The 21,370-nt window shown below is 40.2% G+C and overlaps 1 protein-coding gene across 2 annotated transcripts in view; it reads left to right on the top strand.

The window, feature by feature from the left end:
* The window catches only part of eif2ak4 (eukaryotic translation initiation factor 2 alpha kinase 4), a 128,399-nt gene that overhangs the window by 24,128 nt on the left and 82,901 nt on the right, over nt 1-21,370 (top strand). The window contains exons 6-12 of one of the 2 annotated variants that reach the window (XM_043698267.2): nt 5,889-6,052; nt 8,613-8,728; nt 8,871-9,028; nt 10,185-10,720; nt 12,779-12,894; nt 16,573-16,733; nt 20,445-20,848. In XM_043698267.2, coding sequence (XP_043554202.1) covers nt 5,889-6,052; nt 8,613-8,728; nt 8,871-9,028; nt 10,185-10,720; nt 12,779-12,894; nt 16,573-16,733; nt 20,445-20,848 — 1,655 coding nt within the window. Of the gene's footprint in view, nt 1-5,888; nt 6,106-8,612; nt 8,729-8,870; nt 9,029-10,184; nt 10,721-12,778; nt 12,895-16,572; nt 16,734-20,444; nt 20,849-21,370 lie in introns of those variants that run through there. The other variant, XM_043698269.2, reaches the window with a different exon arrangement.

Genomic DNA, 21,370 nt, shown 5'->3' with positions numbered 1-21,370 from the left:
TCACCAGTTTATCAGTACTCTGCTGTTCTGTTTTTCCTACACAGGAGTGGACAGCTGCCATGTATTTGTCCTCTCTCTTTCTCTCTCAACTTGCCAAAATCATCTGAAAGCCTCTTTACCTCTTCCTCACCATCCACAATTCATCCTTATTCTGTGTCATCAGCAGATGTGGAAATACTGCATTTGATTCCCTTATTCAGATTGTTGATACGTATTGTGAATAGCTGGGGATCAAACACTGATCTCTGTGGTGCCAAGCTGGCTACCAGTTTCTACTCTGAAAAAGATCTATTTATTCCTACTCTTGGTGTCCTGTCTGCTAATCAGTTCTCTCTCCATGCTAGTATATTATCCCACATGCATGTGCTTTAGCACTCTAATTTATGTGGGCTTTATCTATGTTTTCTGAAAATTCAAATACATCGAATCCACTGATTCTGCTGAACCTGTTTATCAGTAGTGTCCTCTAAACACTCCAGTAGATTTGTCAAGCGGACTTACCCTTGCAGATGTATGTTGACACTGTCTAACCATTTGCCACTCTCCATTCAACTGGTACTGTTTGAGAATCTGCAGAACTTTGGAAGATGACAACCAAAACATCCATTACCTCCATGGCCACCTCCATTATTACTTTAGGATGTAGATTATGAAGTCTTGCATATTTGTCACCTTTCAGTTCTGTTATTTTCTCTACTTTTTTTATTATAAATATTTTTCAATTTATCATTCCCAATAGACTTTTGCTTCTCTACTGTTTCTGGGAAATTATTTGCATGTTCTGTGAATCCAAACCTCAAGTAGTTGTTTCATTGCTCTGCCATTTCCATGTTCTCCATGATCAATTTTCCTGTTTCTCCCATGCAAGGGACCTACATTTGTCTTCACTCATCTTTTTGTTTGTACATTCTTACTATTACCATTCATGTAGTACTCTTACACTCTTGTTTCACACCTCTTAATTAGTCTCTTGTTTCTCCTTTGCTGAATTTTAAACTGATCCTAATCCTTAGCTTTGCCACTTTTTCCAGCAAATTGATATGATTCCTGTTTGATTCTAATGCAGTACTTGCTTTCTTTTATAAATTTTGCTTGGGCCACTTTTCCTTTTGTAATTTTGCACCAGAAAGAATGTTCAACTATTGCTAGCATACATTATTCCTTAAATATGATTCTAGGTAATTCAAGATGGAGGATGGGAAAAAAGTTCTGGCTGTAACGGGCTGCTCCTTTTTTGAGGTATTTAAGGTGGAGGTGATTTCCTTGAATTCTGGGAGCAGCAATTACTATTTTGTATGTGGTTACGTTGTTTTGGAACTTTGGAGGAAAAAAAAGTTAAAATAACGGCACTTTTAAAAGGGAGAGGGACAGACAAAAGACAGCACATGGTCAGGTCAGTGCAGGGGAGAGAGAGAGAGAGAGAGAGAGAGAAAGAAAGAAACCCAGCAGGAAATTGAGAAATAAATTTGTGAGGAGATCTCAGTTATCTGTAAGAATAATAGGGTGGTTATGGTAGGGGATTTTAACTTTACACACGTAGACTGGGACTGCTGTAGTGTTAAAGGTTGAGATGAAGAGGAATTTGTTAACTGTGTACAAGAAATGTTTCTGATTTAGTATGTGAATGTACCTACTAAAGAAAGTGCAAAACCTGACCTACTCTTAGGAAATAAGGCAGGGCAGATGAATGAGGTGTCAGTGGGGGAGCACTTTGGCGCCAGTGATCATAATTCTATTAGTTTTAAAATAGTGATAGACCAGATCGAAAAGTTGAAGTTCTAAATTGGAGGAAGGCTAATTTTGACGGTATTAGGCAATAACTCCCAAAAGCTGATTGGGGGCAGATGTTCGCAGGTAAAGGGATGGCTGGAAAATGGGAAGCCTTCAGAAATGAGAGAACAAGAGTCCAGAGACAGTGTATTCCTGTTAGGGTGAAAGGAAAGGCTGATAGGTGTAGGGAATGCTGGATGACTAGAGAAATTGAGGTTTTGGTTAAGAAAAAGAAGGAAGCATATGTAAGGTATAGACAGGATAGATCAAGTGAATCCTTAGAAGAGTATAAAGGCAGTAGGAGTATACTTAAGAGGGAAGTCAGGAGGGCAAAAAGGGAACATGAGATAGCTTTTGCAAATAGAATTAAGGAGAATCCAAAGGGTTTTTACAAATACATTAAAGGCAAAAGAGTAACTAGGGAGAGAGTATGGCCCCTTAAAGATCAGTAAGGTGGCATTTGTGTGGAGTCACAGGGGATGGACATATTGAACAACTATTTTGTATCGTGTTTACTGTGCAGAAGCGCAAGGAAGATACACAATGTGGGGAAATCTTGGTGAGATCTTGAAAAATGTCCATATTGTAGAGAAGGAAGTGCTGGGTGTCTTGAAACGCATAAAAGTAAATAATCCCCAGGACCTGATCAGGTGTACCCTAGAACTGCATGGGAAGCTACAGTAGTGATTGCTGGACCCCTTGCTGAGATATTTATATCATCGGTAGTCACAGGTGAGGTGCTGGAAGACTGGAGGTTGACTAACGTATTGCCACTGTTTAAGAAAGATGGTAAGGACAAGCCAGGGTAAGGACTATAAACCAGTGAGCCTGACGTCGGTGGTGAGCAGGTTGTTGGAGGGAATGCTGGGGGTCAGGATGTACATGGTTGTTATTTTTCAGAGTGGTCATAAATGCAGAGGTTCTGGCGTGCCTGGTTTGGATGGGCTTTAGGGCCAACTTGATTATAGCTAGCAGATATTGCCCCAGGAAAAAGGCTTTCAAGTTTAAAAAAAACTTGAACAATGAAAGAGGAGTGGCCAGCTCTCCCAGCTCAGCTTTTTGCTGGTTTGGTTTGGTTTTTCGCAGTCTGGCTGTTCAGGGCTGCTGGTCAAAGAAACAGCTCCATGGAAATAGGTGTTCCGTGCTGAATCTCTCTGCCATCCATATCTCTCTCTCTCTCTCTCTCTCTCTCTCTCTCTCTCTGTCTCTGTGTCTCTCTCAGTTGCAGAAATTTGGAACGCCGTCATTAGGTTGGGATAGAATAAGTTAAGGTATTGTGTATTCTGTTCTCTTTTGTTTGTGGTTCATTCGGTATTCTGTAAATAAATACTGTTTTGTTTAAAACAGAAGAGCTTTGACCAGCTGAATCACTCCTGGAATATATACACCTGTTTAAAATAACTAGAAAAGTTAGGGTCTGGGCTATCTTCTTGAAGTGTTTGGCGGGAGTCTGGTTTGGTCCATAACAGATTGGGGGCTCTTTGCAGGATTTGTTCTACAGTTCTGATATGGGATGAGGGTTGCTGGACTCGAAAGCAACGAGTGTTAGGTGTTAGTGTCTTTTATTCTGGGTGTTGCTTTCGGTTGGTTTAAACAGTGCTTGGGATAGCAATAGCTCTTTCAGCCACTAAGCGTTTTATAGGGATAGAAGAAGTGACCTTGAGGGTTCTAAAGCAGTGAATAAGGCTAAGCTGCTGGAATTGGCAGTCAAGCTAGAGTTGGAGCTGCCTCCTTCCATGAGGCAAGGAGAGAGAATTACAGCAATAGCCGAGCATTGAGATTTGCTGGAAACCCCATCAGAATCTTTTGAGATGGCTAAAATTCAATTGAAAGTGCAGTAGTTTGAGTTAGAGGCAAAAGAAAAGGAAAGGGCAAAAGAAATGAAGCTATTTGAATTAAAAGCAGAAGAAAGAGAAAATTGCTTTAGCAGAACAAAATGAAAGGAAGAGAGAAGAGAGAGGGAGGAAAGGAAGAAAGAGAGAGAATTTGAACTTAAGAAGTTGAACCTTTGCCAGGATTTCAAAATTCACTTCCTGAAGTAGTGCGAACTCATGTGGAAGAGCAAAGAGTTAAAATGGCAAGATTAGCAGCTGAAATGGTTGCTGACTATGAGTTGCTCCATAAATTAAAGTTTGGCTTCCAAAATCAATTTCAATCTGCGAGGGTTAGAAATTGGGGAAAAGAGAAGTCCTTAAATATAAAGGAAAAGGTAGATCTCGGTGAAAATCATAACGATGACTTACCACAGGGTAAAAAGGAAACCTTGAAGGGGAAAGATCAGTTAGAAAGGTCTGGTGTTTTCGCTACAATAAATTGGGCCACGTGAAATCAGTGTTGGTGGGTTAAAAAAAAGCACTGGGAAGCCGATTTAGGAAACAAGATAAGCTAGCATATTTTGTTGGAGTGGTAACAGCGGAGGCTGCACCAGAATGTACAGTCTGGTTGGAGGTTAGTTAAGGAGGAAGTGCCGGATCTTAACTTTACATTTGCAGGCATATAGTTTAACTTGCATAGGCCAGGAGCAGCAGATAAAGAGGTTACAATATTAAGAGATAAACGATCCTCTCACTCTTCGATGTTGAAAGGTGAGGAGATATATACCTCTGAAGGACTATGGCCAGAAAAAGGTGCTAGTAATGGGAATTCACGCCGAGACCAGAAGTGTTCAATTATGTAGTGTGAGGTTAGAGTGTCCAGTGAAGAGTGGAGTTGGGGTATTGGACAAACTGTCAACTCCAGGAATGCAATTTGTCCTTGATGATGATATAGCTGATTCACGGTAGGAGTGCTGCCTACTGTGGTTGAAAAGCCAGTGGAAACTGATGCAACTAAGCTATTAAAAGATGGACAATTCGGGATTTTTCCAGACTCTGGTAATGAGGTCACAAAGTCACCAGTTAAAACAGGAGAGATCAAAGAGAACAGCTAAGAAAGCTGAAGTGGAATTAGCAGAGACCCTGTTTGATCAAACCAGGAGCAAATAGATGACAAAGCAGACATCTTTAGTTCAGAGAAATTAACTGAGTTATAGCAGAAAGATGAGAAACTAAACCAATTGTACCAAAAAGCATACATTGAAGAAAAATCCAGATGTATCCCGGTGTGCTACTATATTAAAAATGATGTCTTAATGAGGAAATGGAGACCATCGTATACTCAGGCAGATCAGAAATGGGCAGAAGTTCATCAAGTTGTACTGCTAATGGGTTATAGAAAGGAGTTGTGGGTGTTGCATTTAGGGGTAAGAAAAACTCAAGCTAAAATGTAAAAACATTTTTACTGGCCTGAACGGCACAAGGATGTAGTTGAATTTTGCCAGACGTTCAACCCCTCAAATCACTGATCTGATAGTGACTACAGCTCCACTTTTTCTGTACTTTGTATATACTCTGACTCTCCTGATGGGCTAACTCAGTCTTAAAAATATTCAATTACGTGTGGATTGATAAAAAATTATGGAACAATATATATGAAATATAAAGGGGTTTGGCAAGGGGAAATGGCTGGTGTTTAAAGAGATTGGCAGACCAAATGATGGTTGTGAGGGAGGGCATTATAGAATTTTTGTTTAGAATCCCTACAGTGTAGAAACAGGTCCTTCTGCTCAACAAGTCCATACCGACCGTCCAAAGAGTATCCCGCCCAGACCCATTCCCCAACTACTCTACATATAGTCTGACTAATACTGAGCTGCTGCTTGAACTGCTGTGCTCTTCCAGCACCACTAATCCAGAGTCTGACTAACACACCTAACCAACACATCCCTGAACACTATGGGCAATTTAGCTTGGCTATTTCACCTAACCTGCAAATCTTTGGAGCGTGGGAGGAAACCGGAGCACCTGGAGGAAACCCACACAGGGGAATGTCTCCACACATTCGAGGCTGGAATTGAACCCGGGTTCCTGGCACTCTGAGGCAGCATTGCTAACCACTGAGCCACCATGCCGCTGTATAGTAGTGGCTAATTCTTGTCCTTGCCCGACATCCATGACTAAATGCTCCCATTGGGGTTCAGTGAATCCCAGTCGGGCTCTTTTTCCCTCCAAGCCATAATGATGTGTGTTTGTAAGTGTAATTTTCCACTTCTATTTTCTCTCTTTCTTCACTTCCCCCAGGAGCGGCGGGAAAGTGCACAAGTGACCATTCCAGGAAATTCTTCTAAAATTCCTGCTTCAAACAGGCAATCTCCTACCAACTCGAATGAAAATGCAGCGGACCAAGTTGACCACAAAAAGGGAGGGAACAACCAACGTCGAACCAATTCCAACGGCCGCTCAAAGTATGGATTTCGTAGCAGAATTTAGGGAACAGGAGCTTGGGTGCCAAATGCAGGTTGAACCTAGTTGAATTAATGCACTAGTAGTTCATCAGTCACGTTAACAAATTAGCATTTTCAATGTGCCATTTATGGATGTTGAGTGAGATTTTCAAAAAACATGATGTGTATGGTTTCCTTCTGCATTTGAAAGACTAGGGAAAATGGAAATATCAAAGTTGGCCCTTTAAGAGGTATTCTGTTGAGATTGGTGTTAAGACAGCTTGTTAGGCTGAAGTGGGGTGCCCACTGCCTTAGATACCCTAGGTGCATCTTATAATGGAAACAAGACCCACTCATGATATTTATATACATTTTATTTTTGTATAATATGGGAATGTCTCTGGCAAGGCCAGAATTTGTTGTTCGTCCTGATGTCATTGAACTGAGTAAGTTGCTAGGCCCTTTCAGAGGGCATTTAAAAGTCAACTAGATTTGCAGTGGATCTGGAGTCCAATTTAGGCCAGCCCTAGTAAGGATTGCAGATTTCCTTCTCTAAAGGACATTAATGAACCAGGTGAGTTTTTATAACAATCACCAATAGTTGTGTAATCACCATTAGACTAATTTTTAATTCCAGACTTTTGTAATTGAATTTAGATATCACCATCAGCCTCCTGGCTACCAGTCCAGTGACATTGCCACTGTTCCATCTCCTGCTGAAATGTGGTATCCAGAATTGTACACCATCCTTCAGCTGAGGCCTAAGTAGTGTCTTATAAAAATTCAGCATAACTTCTTTTCTCCTGTACAACATGCTTGTGTTAATAAAGTCTAAGATACTGTATGGGGTCAGAGAATTATAGAGGCCTACAGCACAGAACTCGCTTCCTCAAAAGGTGGTGAATATTTCCAAGGCAGTGGTAGGTGGATCCTTGATAAGGAAGGGTGTAAAAGGTTGTTGGGATAGGCAAGAATGTGGAGTAACCAGATCAGCCATGATCTTAGTAAGTAGCGGAGTAGGCCCAAGGGTCTAAGTCATAGAGTCATACAGCCCTTTGATCCAACCAGTCCACACTGACCATGTTCCCACAGTAAATTAGGCCCACTTGCCAGCGCTTGGCCCATATCCCTCCAAATCTTTTCTATTCATGTACTTATCCAAATGTCTTTTAAATGTTGTAACTGTATCTACATCTGCCACTTCCTCTGGCAGTTCATTCCACACGTGAACCACTGTGTTTAAAAAAGACATTGCCCCATGTATCCTTTTTAAAACTTTCTCCTTTCGCCTTAAAATGTGCCCTTTAGTTTTGAACTCTCCCACCCGAGGGAAAAGACCCTTGCTGTACTGCTAGTAATGTTTATAAAATAAACTGATGTATTTCTGAAGAAGAGTCATATCAGGCTTGAAATGTTAAGCCAGTTTCTTTCTCCACAGATGTTACCAGACTTAGAGTTTCTGTCGCACTGTGTTTTTATTTCTGATCTATTTCTCTTGCATTCAAAATGGATGATCTTGTACTTCCTCATGTTTAACTCCAACTGTTACTGTCTTTTGCCCTTAATTTATCGTTGTCTTATTGTAATTTTTTGCTCCCATATGCAGTTTTTACTGTGCTACCTAACTCAGTATCATTGGGGAACTTAGATATCCATCTCTCTCGTTCTTCATCTTGCAGCACCCTTCTATATCATAAGATGATGGCTTGCACTGTGTTGATAGACTCTGTTAAACATCACTTGGTGGTGCTAAGGAGCCCCATGGCAATTTCTGCCGCATTTACTGCAGAGGAAGACTGTAGGCTGAGAGGGCACAATTCACTGGCCTCTTTATTTCTTTTCTCTCTGGACACTCTTCTCAGCAGCTGAGCTTTTTGTTTCTGGTTGCCTTTTTAAAGCCCCTCCAAACTGTGCCTCCAGCACGGCAGATAGTGTTTGCCACCTTAATAGCTCACTTTCAGATGTTCTTGTAGCAGAGATGTAGCAGCCCAAGAGGTTGTGGCAAGTGACCAGTTCACTGTCCAGATCAGCATCCATCCAGTGAATATGGCCAAGCCACTGCAGGCATCATTGGCTTAGCAATGAGTGTACCCTGATCGAATCAGCATGCTGCAGCATATCTCAGTTAGGAATCTTGTCCCTGTCGTGAAATTCCAAGGATATGTTTGAGTCAGTGAAGCTATAATCGTTTTCTTTAGCCTGGCCTATGTTGTCGGGTCTCACTACTGCGGTAGACTTAAGAGCAATCGCAGTAACGATTTTGTACAAATAGGTTTTAACTTGACACAGTATGGATTGGGTACAGACCTCCTATTCAGAAATTGGCAATGTTTGCCAGATTTAGTCCTGTAATGCAAGTAGAATTCATACTAATTTCTTGATCACTCTGTCTAGAATGTGTCTACCCATCGCACCTATTAGGCCACTTGGTTAGATCCACATTTTAAGTTGGGCTTGTTTTAATTGAAGTTAACATATTCATCTGTCTTGCAAAAGTGCTGTACAAAATTGATTGATTCAAGTCACAATGTAGTTCTATTGATGATAAACTTTGTAATGGAAAATGTTTTTGCACTTGCAGGCGAGAACGGCAACTTTCTGTATGTAGCAATGAGGACAGTGCCCAACCATACAAGCTTATAAATTTCAACATGGGATCAACTGGAGGGTTCACCGTACACAGGGGAAAACTTATCGGTGAGGAACAATTTTAGCTGACTATTATACTTGCTCAGTGATATTTGAACATTTGATTGTTGACCCTTGGTTCTGGATTTGGTTGGTATGGTAGTAAATTAAGAGGTGAGAGGAAAATTTCTCATTTGTTGTCTTGTGACAGGTGAGAACGAGCAGTTGAACCGGTCAGTCTACTATGGCTTGGAAGAATTGACAGGAAATTTTGTGGTAATCTATGAATGGGTTCTTCAGTGGCAGAAAAAAATGGGCAAGTTCCTCACTAGTGAGGAGAAGGACAAAGTCGAGAAATGCAGAAAGCAGGTATTTATGCCTGTTTGAACAGGAAATCTGTGAATTTTGTTTGCATGATCTAGAGTACTGTGAATTACCACTAGTCTGATCAGTCTGATGATGTCTGATGTGAAAAATGGATAAATTTATCCTGAAGTAATATTCTGAAGTGGTAACTGGAGCAATACTATCAATTTCTGCACTTACCATTTGTGATGTTCACTATTATTATATGGTATGTGGGTATGCTAGCAAGGCTGAGATTTGTTGACCATCTCCAATTGCTCGAGTACTGATTAACTATTTCAGAGGGCAGCTAAGAGTCAACCACATTCCTGTGGGTCTGGCATCGAATGTAGACCAGACCAAGTAAGCATGACAGATTTCCTTCCCCATAGGTTATTCATAAATCAGATGGGTTTTTTTTATGACACATGTTACAGTCGCCATTAATTTCAGTTTTTTTTTGCCATAGTGGGATTTGAACTCCTGTCCCGAGGCTGTTATAGTGGAATCCTGGATTACTAGTGTTTCACATTAACACTACATCATCAGCTCCCCTCTTGATGCCTTCAAAATAAAATTCCCCATTCTAAATTTCAGCTTGAAGTAAATACATTGAAGTAAATCTTATTTATTTGAAGTCCATTTTTATAGTCCACTGTGGTCATTCCCCTTCAGATAATGGCAAGGTGTTTAGCAGGTCTTTGGTGGCAATAAATGTGTTTGAGCACAGCTTTGTTGTAGCATTTGTATCCAATAAAAACTAATATGGAAAGTTTGTGTTTTATCATTTTTCTCTTGCTGCTGGATGGGTGTGTGCCTCAGATTTTGATCTCACCCGTTCACTCACCAGAGCAATTGGAATATTTGCTTTCTCCTTGCCTGTCCTCAGAGCATTTTAAGAGTGACCATATTATTTGGGACTGGCTTAGTCTAGGTCAGACTGAGTTGTTGAGGGACTTATTCCAAAGGCTTTGAGAAAGAACAGATTGGTGGTTGTGACAATCTAGGAACTTTCATGGTGATTTCTACAAACTTCATAATTTGCCATTGGTGGGATTTGTACTTGTGATTTCTGTGTTTTTCCTTCAATACCGTAACAACCACGTTTCTACAGCACATATCCCAACCCAGAGGGATGCTGTCAGGAGACATGACTGAATTTCTGCTTCTGTTTTTCTAGATCCAAGGTGCAGAAAGTGAATTTAACTCTTTGTTGAAACTGAGCCACTCTAACCTGGTGCGTTACATGACAATGTGCTGCAAAGAGAAGGAGAACTCCATTTTGGTCAACCTTCTTGTCGAGTATGTTAATGGTTCCAGCCTCTCGGATGCTCTGAACAAAGGGACACGTGTTGCAGTTGAGCGACTCCAGCACTATGCAGCACAGCTCTTGGCAGCCTTGGACTACCTCCATAATAACTCTGTGGTACATAAGGTCCTTAGTGCCTCAAGTGTTCTGGTAGATGGGGAAGGCAACGTGAAGTTGACAGATTACAGCATCTCTAGGCGGCTGGCTGACATTTGTAAAGAGGATGTGTTTGAACAGACTAAAGTACGATTCAGTGAGAATGCTCTGCCTTACAAGAGTGGTAAAAAGGGGGATGTATGGAGGCTGGGCCTCCTTCTGCTGGCTCTCAGCCAGGGCAGTGTTGTAAAAGAATACCCAATAACTGTGCCAAACAATCTGCCCAACGACTTTCAGGATTTCCTCAACAAGTAAGTTGCAGACTCTGATTCTGCTATACATGGTCTATGGGTTCTATATCTTGAGATTCTGTTAGAGGTGAGACTGTTATTTCCTAACTAGTGCCTAGTGCTTACACACAATTCTGTCACAACAGGACCAATATTGCAAGTGCATCAGTTTCCAACCTCATGGTCCAACTAAGTAATAAAAAAAAGCTCTGTGTAAAATCAACTAAATAATGAAATAGCTACTTTTAATTTCTCTTTTTTTTAAAAAATGTGGTTATCCCTTGCACAATGGGAAATGGTTTGTGAATGAAAACTTTGGAGTATTACCAGAAATATGAATGAAAGAAGAAATTCACACTTTTATAGTGCCTTTCACACAGGTTGTCTTGGTGGTACATTACAGTCACAAATATTTTTAAAATGTAGATTGTGATTTAGCAAATCATGAAGGTCAGTTGCACACAGTTAGGCTCCATAAATGGTGATACAGTAAAAGATTAATTAATCATGTTTTTTTTCTGAAAAGGGTCATTAGACACGAAATGTTAACTCCACCTTCTCTCCCCAGATACTGCCAGATCTCCTGAGTTTCTCTAACGATTTCTGTTTTTGTTTTATTTTCAGATTTCCAGCATCCACAGTTATTTCTTATGTTTTTAATGTTGGCTAAGATATGCAAAAGAACTCCCTGCCTATCAGGCAGTCCTCACCATTTAAAACATTCTTGCTGAACGGGTGGATTGATTCCAAGATATGGTTAATGTTCTCTGGTTTGTGGGAATAGGAGTTTTAGATTGTACCTAAGCAGGAAGTGTGTTAATGACTAGACATGGGTTGAAAATGCCCTGTTTCTCAGACTGATACCTTCATGTGACAGTGGAGTTTTATAACTGGCTTATGGGTAGTTTAAAAAAAAAACTCTATTCACTAAAACAGCTGGAGTATAAATCAGACATCCAGTTCCTTCACAAAGTAGATTATGTTGTGCTGGCTAACTCTGTTATTTTCTCTCTTTGGCTTTCTTTGTCCCTTTCTATTTGGGAAGCAGTTGACCTGTCCTTGGTGCTTTGTTGCAAGTATGGCTGAGGTTGGTACCTTAGTACAGGGGGATTTTTAAGTGAGAATCCATATCCAGATGTTGATCTATTCTGTGTTACACAACTATCAGAATTCTAGCACATTAAAATGAGCGCTGCATCTTCATCTCTCCGTTGTCTCAATACAAATGTTCTTCAGGAAGGAAACCAACGCTTTAAAAAAACTTAAGTCCCCTTAAAAAAAGGTGTTTTATGTGGGAAATGGATGTTTCTTTCATTCAATTCATGTAAACAAATTGCCACTCATTGCTGTATCTGTAATAGTGCTTTCTTTGTGCAGCCATTTAGTTTGGATAATTCTATTAAGGGAGCTTCACAAGTTGGGTGAATATATGAAAGATTTCCTATATTTACCAATACAATTTTCTTAAAAACTTCGTTGTGACTTAGACACTTGAAGTTCGAATCATTCCCCTTAGGAACCTTGAATACCTTGTGTGACCTCTTAAACGAAAAGACAGACAAACATGGTTTGATGCCCTTATTCAAGACCAATTCTCAGTATGGATATACCTCGACTGTTTTCAGTCCTTCAGTTTCACACCTGATTTAGTGTGTGTATCTCTATCTCCTTACAGTGACTGGAAGTCCCTTTGGGTAGAATTAATTATGCAGTTTTCTCCCAGTCACGGTACAACTGAGTGGGAACATAAAGGCTGCAATTCATTGGCTCTCCAAAATGTCAGGCAGTGCCTAGTTCATCTCAGTGCATTGTCCTCAACTAAATATTCCATGTATACAGACTATGTGTATTCAACTATCGAAATAATTTAAGCATTGACCAAATAGAATATAATTTTCCTTAAGATCCTCTTATTCTGACCTCACCCCAGCCTCATTGATCTGTTGAGGATAGTGGTTTAGTTCAAAATAAAGCATCTAATTGAGTAAACTAATAAAGCTGTGGGCGGTTGTTGGTCATGGAGTAACTCACAATGTAACTTTTGTCAGATGATGTTTCTAACGTTGACATTTGTTGTAGATGTGTGTGCTTGGAGGATAAGGCACGTTGGAGTCCTCAGCAGCTGCTTGAACATTCCTTTGTGAAGCCCCAACTGGTACCTTCACCATCGACCTGCAATGAAGACAGTCGAGAAGGTGAGAGGTCTACCACCAGTACACCACATTAGAAGTTTTCCCTTACCCACCATAAAGTGGCGAGTGTCAGCAAAATCATTAGCCATGAAGAGCTTTCAGTTCTTCCAAGTTCTCTGATCTAGTACACTAGCTCTTTTGTAAAGACATTTCATTTTTATGAATAGCTTGGATTTTATTGATTATCTTGTTGATTATTGTAACATTTTGGATGTTTTCCTACTATCTTCCTTGATTACTAATTACCTGAATCATATGTTTTACATTTGTTTTGAAGCACTAAGTGATTCATTCTTCATTACTAATGTTGGCATTTTATACCACTTGGGATTTTAGAGGGTCAGATTTTAGGTTTTATGTTACATTTCCTAAACACTGCATTACTCCAGAACAAGGAACATTTCGTATTCCTACCTTTTGATTATTCAGGCATTCTAATTAGGGTTTCATTTTAGCACAGTTGGTAAATTGGGCATGTTCCCTGTATAGTGCTGCGTCCAATTTGTTTCTGTATGGTTACTCTCACTCACATTCTCTAGTAATCCCTCTACACACGCATCATTTAGGACCAGGAGTAGGTTGTTCATCCCAACAAGCTTCCTCTGCCATTCAATAAGATCCTGGCTGATAGGATTATAACTTTTCAACCCCTTAACAAGAATCTATCTACCTGTGTAATATTTCATCACCTTTTCAAGAGCAGTGTTCCAAAGACTCATGACCCTTTGAAGGAAAAAATGTTGACTTATTGCTGTTTTTAATGGATGACCCCTGATTTTCAAGCAGTTGTCACTAGTTCTATACTCCTTCATAAACGGAAATGTATTTTCTACGTTCATAGTGTCAGGACTGCTCAGGATTTTGTATACTTTAATCTATTTGTCTTTTGCTCTTCTAAGCTCCAGTGGTTTCAAGCCTACTCTGTCTATCCTTTTCCCATAAGACAACCTGGCCATTCCAGGTATTAGTCTAGTGAACCTTCCCTGAACAGCTTCCAACACATTTACGTCTTCCTTTAAATAAGGAGACCAAAACCGTGCACAATACTTCATTACAGTCTCACAAGTGCCCAGTGTAACTGAAACATAACTTCAAAGACTCAAAAATGTTTACAGCACAGAAGGAGGTCATGTATGCGCCGATCAGTAAAAAAAAAATCTGTCTGAACTAATCCTATTTTCCAGTTTTTGGCCCACAGCCTTGGAAGCTATAACAACACCAGTTGAATTTTAAATACTGCTTAAGTTTTGCAAGTGTTTTTGATCCAACCACCCTTTCAGGCAGTGAGTTCCAGACTCCCTCTGGAGCACCCTCTGAAAGAAAAGATTTTGCCTCAACCCTTTTCTTTGTATTCTACATCTTAAGTTAAATCCAGACCCCCAATTAATGTAAATGGATTATACTCCTCATTATTTTATACAACTGTCAGGCTCATCTTAACCTTCGTTGCTGCAAGAAAAATAATGCCCATTCCCTCTCTGTTTAATTTTTTCTGATATTTTTCAGTACTCTGCCCTAGTGTGTCTACTGCATTTTCCTTTCTCGTTGCGAAGACCATGCACAGTACTAAGTTATGGATTGTGTCCATATCTTCCAGGTCCGCTTGCATACAGGATAATGGGGCCTGCCCTTCCCAAGTTATTCTCTTGCTTTTTGTTTATTTAAAATTTTCTTCGAGTTTACTTATATTCTATATGCCAATATATCTTCTTATGTTCTCCCTTGGACTTTTTAATAGTAGTCTTGAGATTCTGCCATAGTCAAGCCATAAACTCTTTTTTTTTCTTAATCCTCATCTTTGTTTCTTGACATCTAGAGTTTTCTAGTCTTGGTCGTAATCTTTGCCTTTACAGGAATATACTTGTCCAGTACTCTTGCTATTTTCTTCATAAATGCCTCCCACAGCTATTTGCAGTTACATCTGCATGCAGTTGCACCCAGTCCACTTGGGTCAAATTGTATCTCGGCTTAGTAAGTTTAGCCCTTCCTGGTTTAGAACTTTTATTCCCGTCCCATCCTTCGCCTTTTCCATAAGTATCCTAAATTTAACTGAGTTAAAGTCAGTATCTTCTTTCCTACTATTGAGTACTATTCCACCTTCCTCCATCCCAGTTTTCCTGGATGCGATTTAAGAATCTTGTTCCCTTCCTACCCTACACGCTAGAACTATCCCAGTTGTTATTTAGACAGTTAAAATCCCCTACTATTTCTGCAATATTATTCCTACACTTCTCTGAGAGAAATGTGATTACATATTTGATTCTCTGTCTGATTGTTTGGGTGTCTATACTACACACCCAACAGCATGCTTGCTTTTTTGTGGATTTAATTTCTATCCATATGGCTTCATGTGATGATACTTTCAAGATATCGCTCCTCCTCACTGCTATTCCTTGATTAATATTGCAACACTCCCATTCTATTCTCCTTTGTATTCCCTGCATTTATATTCAATTCCCCTTGTGATAAATGATAACATTCTATTAGCATTCTGAGTTACTTGACCTGCATAATAACCTTTGGCAATTCATGTTTGAGGGCACCCAGAATATTCTGCATCTGAACTCTGCAATCTCTTACCATTTGGATAATATGCTTTTTTACACTACTTGTCAAAATCTGAGTTTCCAAATAGTATTTTTTTAATTCACTTGTGGGAACTGGTTGTCATTGGCTGGCCAGAATTTATTGTCACTCCTTAGATGCCTTTGAACTGAGTGGCTTGCTGGGCAATTTCAGAGGACAGTTGAGAGTCAGCCCTACTATTGTGTGTCTGGAGTCACACGTAGGCCAGATGAGGTGAGGATGGCAGATTTTCTTCCCTGAAGGACACGAGTGAGCCAGATGGGTTTTTCTCATAATCAGCAATGGGTTTCATGGTTATCCATAGATTTCGTAATTCCAGATTTCTTTCTAATTTAATTCAAATTCCACTAATGTGGCAGGATTTGAACCCAGGTCCCTAGAATATTAGTTGAGTTTCTGAATTAATAATTTAGTGATGATATATTTAACACATCCTTTCCAACTCGCTCGATGTCCAGTATCTTTTTGTCACCTCCTTGTGTCCTCTTCACAAGTTGCTTTCCTAGCTATCTTTGTATTGTCGGCAGATGTGGCATCAATGCCTTCCGTTTCTTCGTTTAAATCAATTGTATAAATTTTAAACCGTTTAATTCCTTTTGCTGATCCTTGCGACTGCTTGAGAGTAGGAGTAGCAGTGGAAACTGGTGAATTGGAAGGTTTATGTGGGGAGGTCAGAGTGGAGAGCTGGCAAGCAGGATAGGCAGTGAGCAGTTATGTTCAGCAGGGAAAGGATGAGCAAAAGAAGTGACAATGGGCACGTCATTGAGGGGAAAAAGCAAGGGGGAGAGGTGGCAAGCCAGGAGAAACTTTAGAGCTAACAAGTTGTCAGGAGTTAGTAAGAAGATGTTTTTGGATCAGGGAAGACAATAGGTTTTTAATATAAAAATTGCAGGTCAGGAACATTACCCATCTTTAATCCAAATTTTCTTGTAGAAAAATTGTTTTCCTTTAGCAGATTGTTGTTTAGGAGCACATTAGGATTGCTAAATGAGAGGAAGCTGTAACTGTATAATGAACTGTATAAAATTCCACTTTATTTTTCATTCCCATTTGTTATGTACACCTCACTAATGGGGCTCATTTTCCTGTCACCAGATTCAGCAGGTGGAACAGATTGTGCAGAAACTGTTATCCCAAACAGCCAGATCCTCACTGCGTCTCTTTACACAGACACCCAGAAGCAGCTATCGCGTTATTACAATGAGTTTGAGGAGCTGCAGCTTCTGGGGGAAGGTGCCTTTGGAGCTGTCATCAAGGTACCTAACTTGTGCAACAAAATTCTGAACTGTCCCCTGCACAATCTCTTGGAACACTGTCTCTTCATATGTAAAACACTGGTTTTAAAATGTGTCTGATCACAGTGCCCTGTTTCAAAAATAAAGTTGGCGCAAGAGTCAATTATTTTTACTATATTTCCATTCTCCTCTCAGTGGGAGAGTTGCTCAGACAGAATTACTGATGAACCTAAATTGTTAATTAGTTTCACTCTGAGTTAAAGTTTGACTCCCCATTTGTTGTATAGGTACAACATAGAATTATATAGAATGTACAGCACAAAGTGTGCTTTTTGACTCAGCTGTGTTTATGCTCCACACAAGCTTCCTCCCATCCAGTTTGTCTAACCATATCAACATATTGTTCCGTTTGTGTCTCTGGTTTCTCCATTTTTTTAATATATCTTTCACATCATACGATTGTACCAGCTCATTTTGCAGACAATACTTTTAAAATATAATGGTGATTGTTAGGCAGGCAGTCATAGCATTATCATAATTGTCTAGTTAATAGTTGATTTTGTGAAGTTGGTTTTGGAATGAATAGAAACATATGCTACAATGGCTGTTCAGCTCATCTTGTTTACACTGGTCTTTGAAGGAACTGTCCAACTTGATTCACACTTTTGCTCTCCTCATTATACTGCAAATTTGGAATAATTTTAGCCTGGGCACAAAGTTCTGCTGCACATAGATCAGTGTTGAGAATTGACAAGGTCTTCATTTAATGTTGTAGAAAAAAATATCTCAATTTTCTTTTGTGTTGTGCAGTGAAGTAATGGCACAAGTTGTGTACTCAAGTATTCTGCCATATTCAGGAGCAACAGTACTACTGTTGAACCAAACTTATGCACACCAATATGAATTTATATGGTATTTTTTAAATTGGAAAACCTTTCCCAAAGAAAAATAAATTAATTGAAGATTTAAGGAAGTACCCAGCATACATTCAAGTGAAGCATGAGTTGGTGCTTTTAGGAGGGAAACCTGAGTACAAGTGGGTGGAGAAAAACAATCAGCATTAAAATTATCAATTTTGTGTACCTGATGTGTTAAAATGGCAGTAGGCATTGACAAACTGCTTTCACCCCATCCTCATAAAGTCATTGTCATAGAGATGTAGAGCACGGAAACAGACCCTTCGGTCCAACTCGTCCATGCCGACCAGGTATTCCAACCCAATCTAGTCCCACCTGGCCCATATCCCTCCAAACCCTTCCTATTCATATACCCATCCAGATGCCTTTTAAATGATGCAATTGTACCAGCCTCCACCACTTCCTCTGGCAGCTCATTCCATACACGTACCAGCCTCTGCGTGAAAAAGTTGCTCCTTAGTTCTCTTTTATATCTTTCCCCTCTCATCCTAAATCTATGTCTTCTAGTTCTGGACTCCCCACCCCAGGGAAAAGACTTTGCCTATTTATCCTATCCATGCCCCTCATGATTTTGTAAACCTCTATAAGGTCACCCCTCAGCCTCTGACGCTCCAGGAGAAACAGCCCCAGCCTGTTCAGCCTCTCCCTATAACTCAAATCCTCCAACCCTGGCAACATCCTTGTAAATCTTTTCCGAACCCTTTCAAGTTTCACAACATCTTTCCGACAGGAAGGAGACCAGAATTGCATGTGATATTCCAACAGTGGCCTAACCAATGTCCTGTAGAGCCGCAACATGACCTCCTAACTCCTGTACTCAATACTCTGACCAATAAAGGAAAGCATACCAAATGCCTTCTTCACTATCCTATCTACCTGCGACTCCATTTTCGAGGAGCTATGAACCTGCACTCCAAGGTCTCTTTGTTCAGCAACGCTCCCTTGGACCTTACCATTAAGTGTATAAGTCCTGCTAAGATTTGCTTTCCCAAAATGCTGTACCTCGCATTTACCTAAATTAAACTCCATCTGCCACTTCTCAGCCCATTGGCCCATCTGATCAAGATCCCGTTGTAATCTGAGGTAACCTTCTTTGCTGTCCACTGCACCTCCAATTTTAGTGTCATCTGCAAACTTACTAACTAAACCTCCTATGTTCATATCCAAACCATTTATGTAAATGACAAAAAGTAGTGGACCCAGCACCGATCCTTGTGGCACTCCACTGGTCGCAGGCCTCTGGTCTGAAAAACAACCCTCCACCACCACCCTCTGCCTGCAACAGCCCTCGATACGGTCAACCTTTGTGTCATTGGTAAATTTAGTAATCCAACCAAGTCATTTATAAAAACTACAAAGAGCAGAGGCCCAAGAACAGAGCCCTCTGGGACACCACTCACCACTAACTTCCATGCAGAATACTTTCCATCTACAACCACACTCTGCCTTCTGTCAGTCTCTCTGAATCCAGAGAGACAAATCTCTCAGTATCCCATACCTCCTGACTTTGTGAATGAGCCTACCATGGGGATCCTTATCAAATGCCTTGCTGAAGTCCAAAAACAGCACATCCACTGCCTGACCTTTGTCAACCTGTCTTGTCACCATCTCGAAGAACTCAAAAAGATTTGTGAGGCATGACCTGCCCCTCACACAGCCATGCTGACTGCTTTAATCACGCTATGCTTTTCCAAATAATCATAAATCCTTTCCCTCAGAATTGTTTCCAAAACCTTACTGACCACAGACGTAAGACTAACTGGTCTGTAATTGCCAGGGGTTTCTCTATTACCCTTCTTGAAAAGAGGAACAACATTCGCCTCTCTCCAATCCTCCGGTACGATTCCCGTGGAACGTGAAGAAGCAAGATTTTCACCAGCGGCTTAACAACCTTCTTTCTCGCTTCCCAGAGCAACCTAAGATAAATCTGATTTGGCCCTGGGGACTTATCAATCTTAATGTTTGCCAAAATTTCCAGCACATCAACTTCCTCAATCTCGATCTGTTCAAGCCTGTTTCCTAGCTCCTCAAAATTCTTATTCACAACAAGGTCCCTTTCCTTTGTAAAAACCAAAGCAAAAACTCATTAAGGGCTTCCCCTATCTGCCCAGACTCTGCGCACAAATTCTGTACGCTATCCCTGACTGGCCCTACCTTCTCCCTGATCATTCTCTTATTCCTCACGTATGAGTAAAATGCATTTAGGTTCTCCCTAATCCTTCCTACCCAGCCTTTTTCATGTGTGCCCTCCTGGCTCTCCTCAGTCCATTTTTGAGCTCCTTTGATCCAAATAATATTAGTTTCACCAGTTTGTAATCAGAAATCGGCAAGAGGAGTGCTATAAGTTATCATATGAAATTACTGTAATTCATTGAGTTTTTTTCTTTATTCATTTCGAGATCAATTGAGCTTTTGCTAATGATACGGTATTTTGGACTGTAGCATGAATTTGAGCCCTTCAACGGTGGTATCTATGTAATAGTCAACTCCATAAATTTAACCTTAAAAATGGTCTAAAAGGTTTGATTTTTACATGAGTATGTACGGTACTAATCCATTATTTTGATATACTATTTGACATGAATCACAATGTCCCTATAGACATGTGATGGTTCCTAAGCGTTTGCAAATGTTCATCTGCAAAATTCTGAGGGCTTGATAAATTATATTCTCTCCTATCCCCTGGATAGATATTTGCTTTGACCATTTTAGATGGTTGTCTTAAAAACAAACTGTTCTTTATTATCGTCTTCAATATCATGCATTCTTATGCCCTTAAATAGATATTTAAATTCAGTACTCTGCTTGATTTCAGGTGAAGAATAAATTAGATGGCTGCTATTATGCTGTTAAACGCATCCTGGTGAATCCTTCCAGTAAACATTTCCGTAGAATAAAGGGTGAAGTGACATTGCTATCACGCCTGAACCATGAAAACATTGTAAGGTACTACAATGCTTGGATTGAGAAACATGAAATTCAGCCTGCCTCAAGCCCATCCTCCGAAAACATGCCAGAGACTCCACCCCAACCTGAGGCGGATTATCAAAAAAAGCTAATGATGTCCGATGACATTGAAAAGAATGCCCCACCCCCTGTCACGACCAGTTCCGTGGAATGGAGCACTTCATGTGACAGATCATCGAGCGTTAAATGCACTGAGAGAGAGTCGAGTGATGAGGATGATGATGAAGAGGATGTATTCTGCGCATCATTTTTGTAAGTATGAACCAGATTTCCGTGATAGCTAATACATTTGGACCTAATTGGCTTTTTGGTTTGGGGTACTATTTGCAAGCTATTTCAAATAGCAAATGTAGTGCAAGCCCAGAGATTCAGTGGAGATTCAGGACCAGTCTACTGTTCCATTGTTGTGTTCTCCTCAGGATAGTTTCTTTCCTGTCCTGAAGATGTTGACTGATGCTGTATTTGGATAAACAGATAACTGCAGCCCTCCAATATTTCACCCAGATGAATCTGGATAATGAGTGCTGAGGACCATTTTAGCTGAAACTTTTCAGCTGAGGCTAATGATATCTTTGCTTGCAATGCATGTGCATACTGTCCTGTAGGCGTCACTGAGTATAGAGCAAGAGCATTGACTGGGCGATTTTTATAAAAGGAAGAACAAGGCATAAAGTTATGCTCTCAATTAATTATCTTAAGTATTTGCATTGCTCAGAATCGCACCATAGTAAACATTGGGACGTGGGACCAAAAACTTGAGTTGGATTTTAAGGA

Source organism: Chiloscyllium plagiosum, unplaced genomic scaffold, assembly GCF_037043375.1.
Source record: "Chiloscyllium plagiosum isolate Xiang-an unplaced genomic scaffold, Cpla_swu_hap1 HiC_scaffold_8, whole genome shotgun sequence".
NCBI lineage: Eukaryota > Metazoa > Chordata > Chondrichthyes > Orectolobiformes > Hemiscylliidae > Chiloscyllium > Chiloscyllium plagiosum.
Note: the sequence above shows the minus strand (reverse complement) of the source record. Positions and strands in the feature narration are given on the sequence as shown.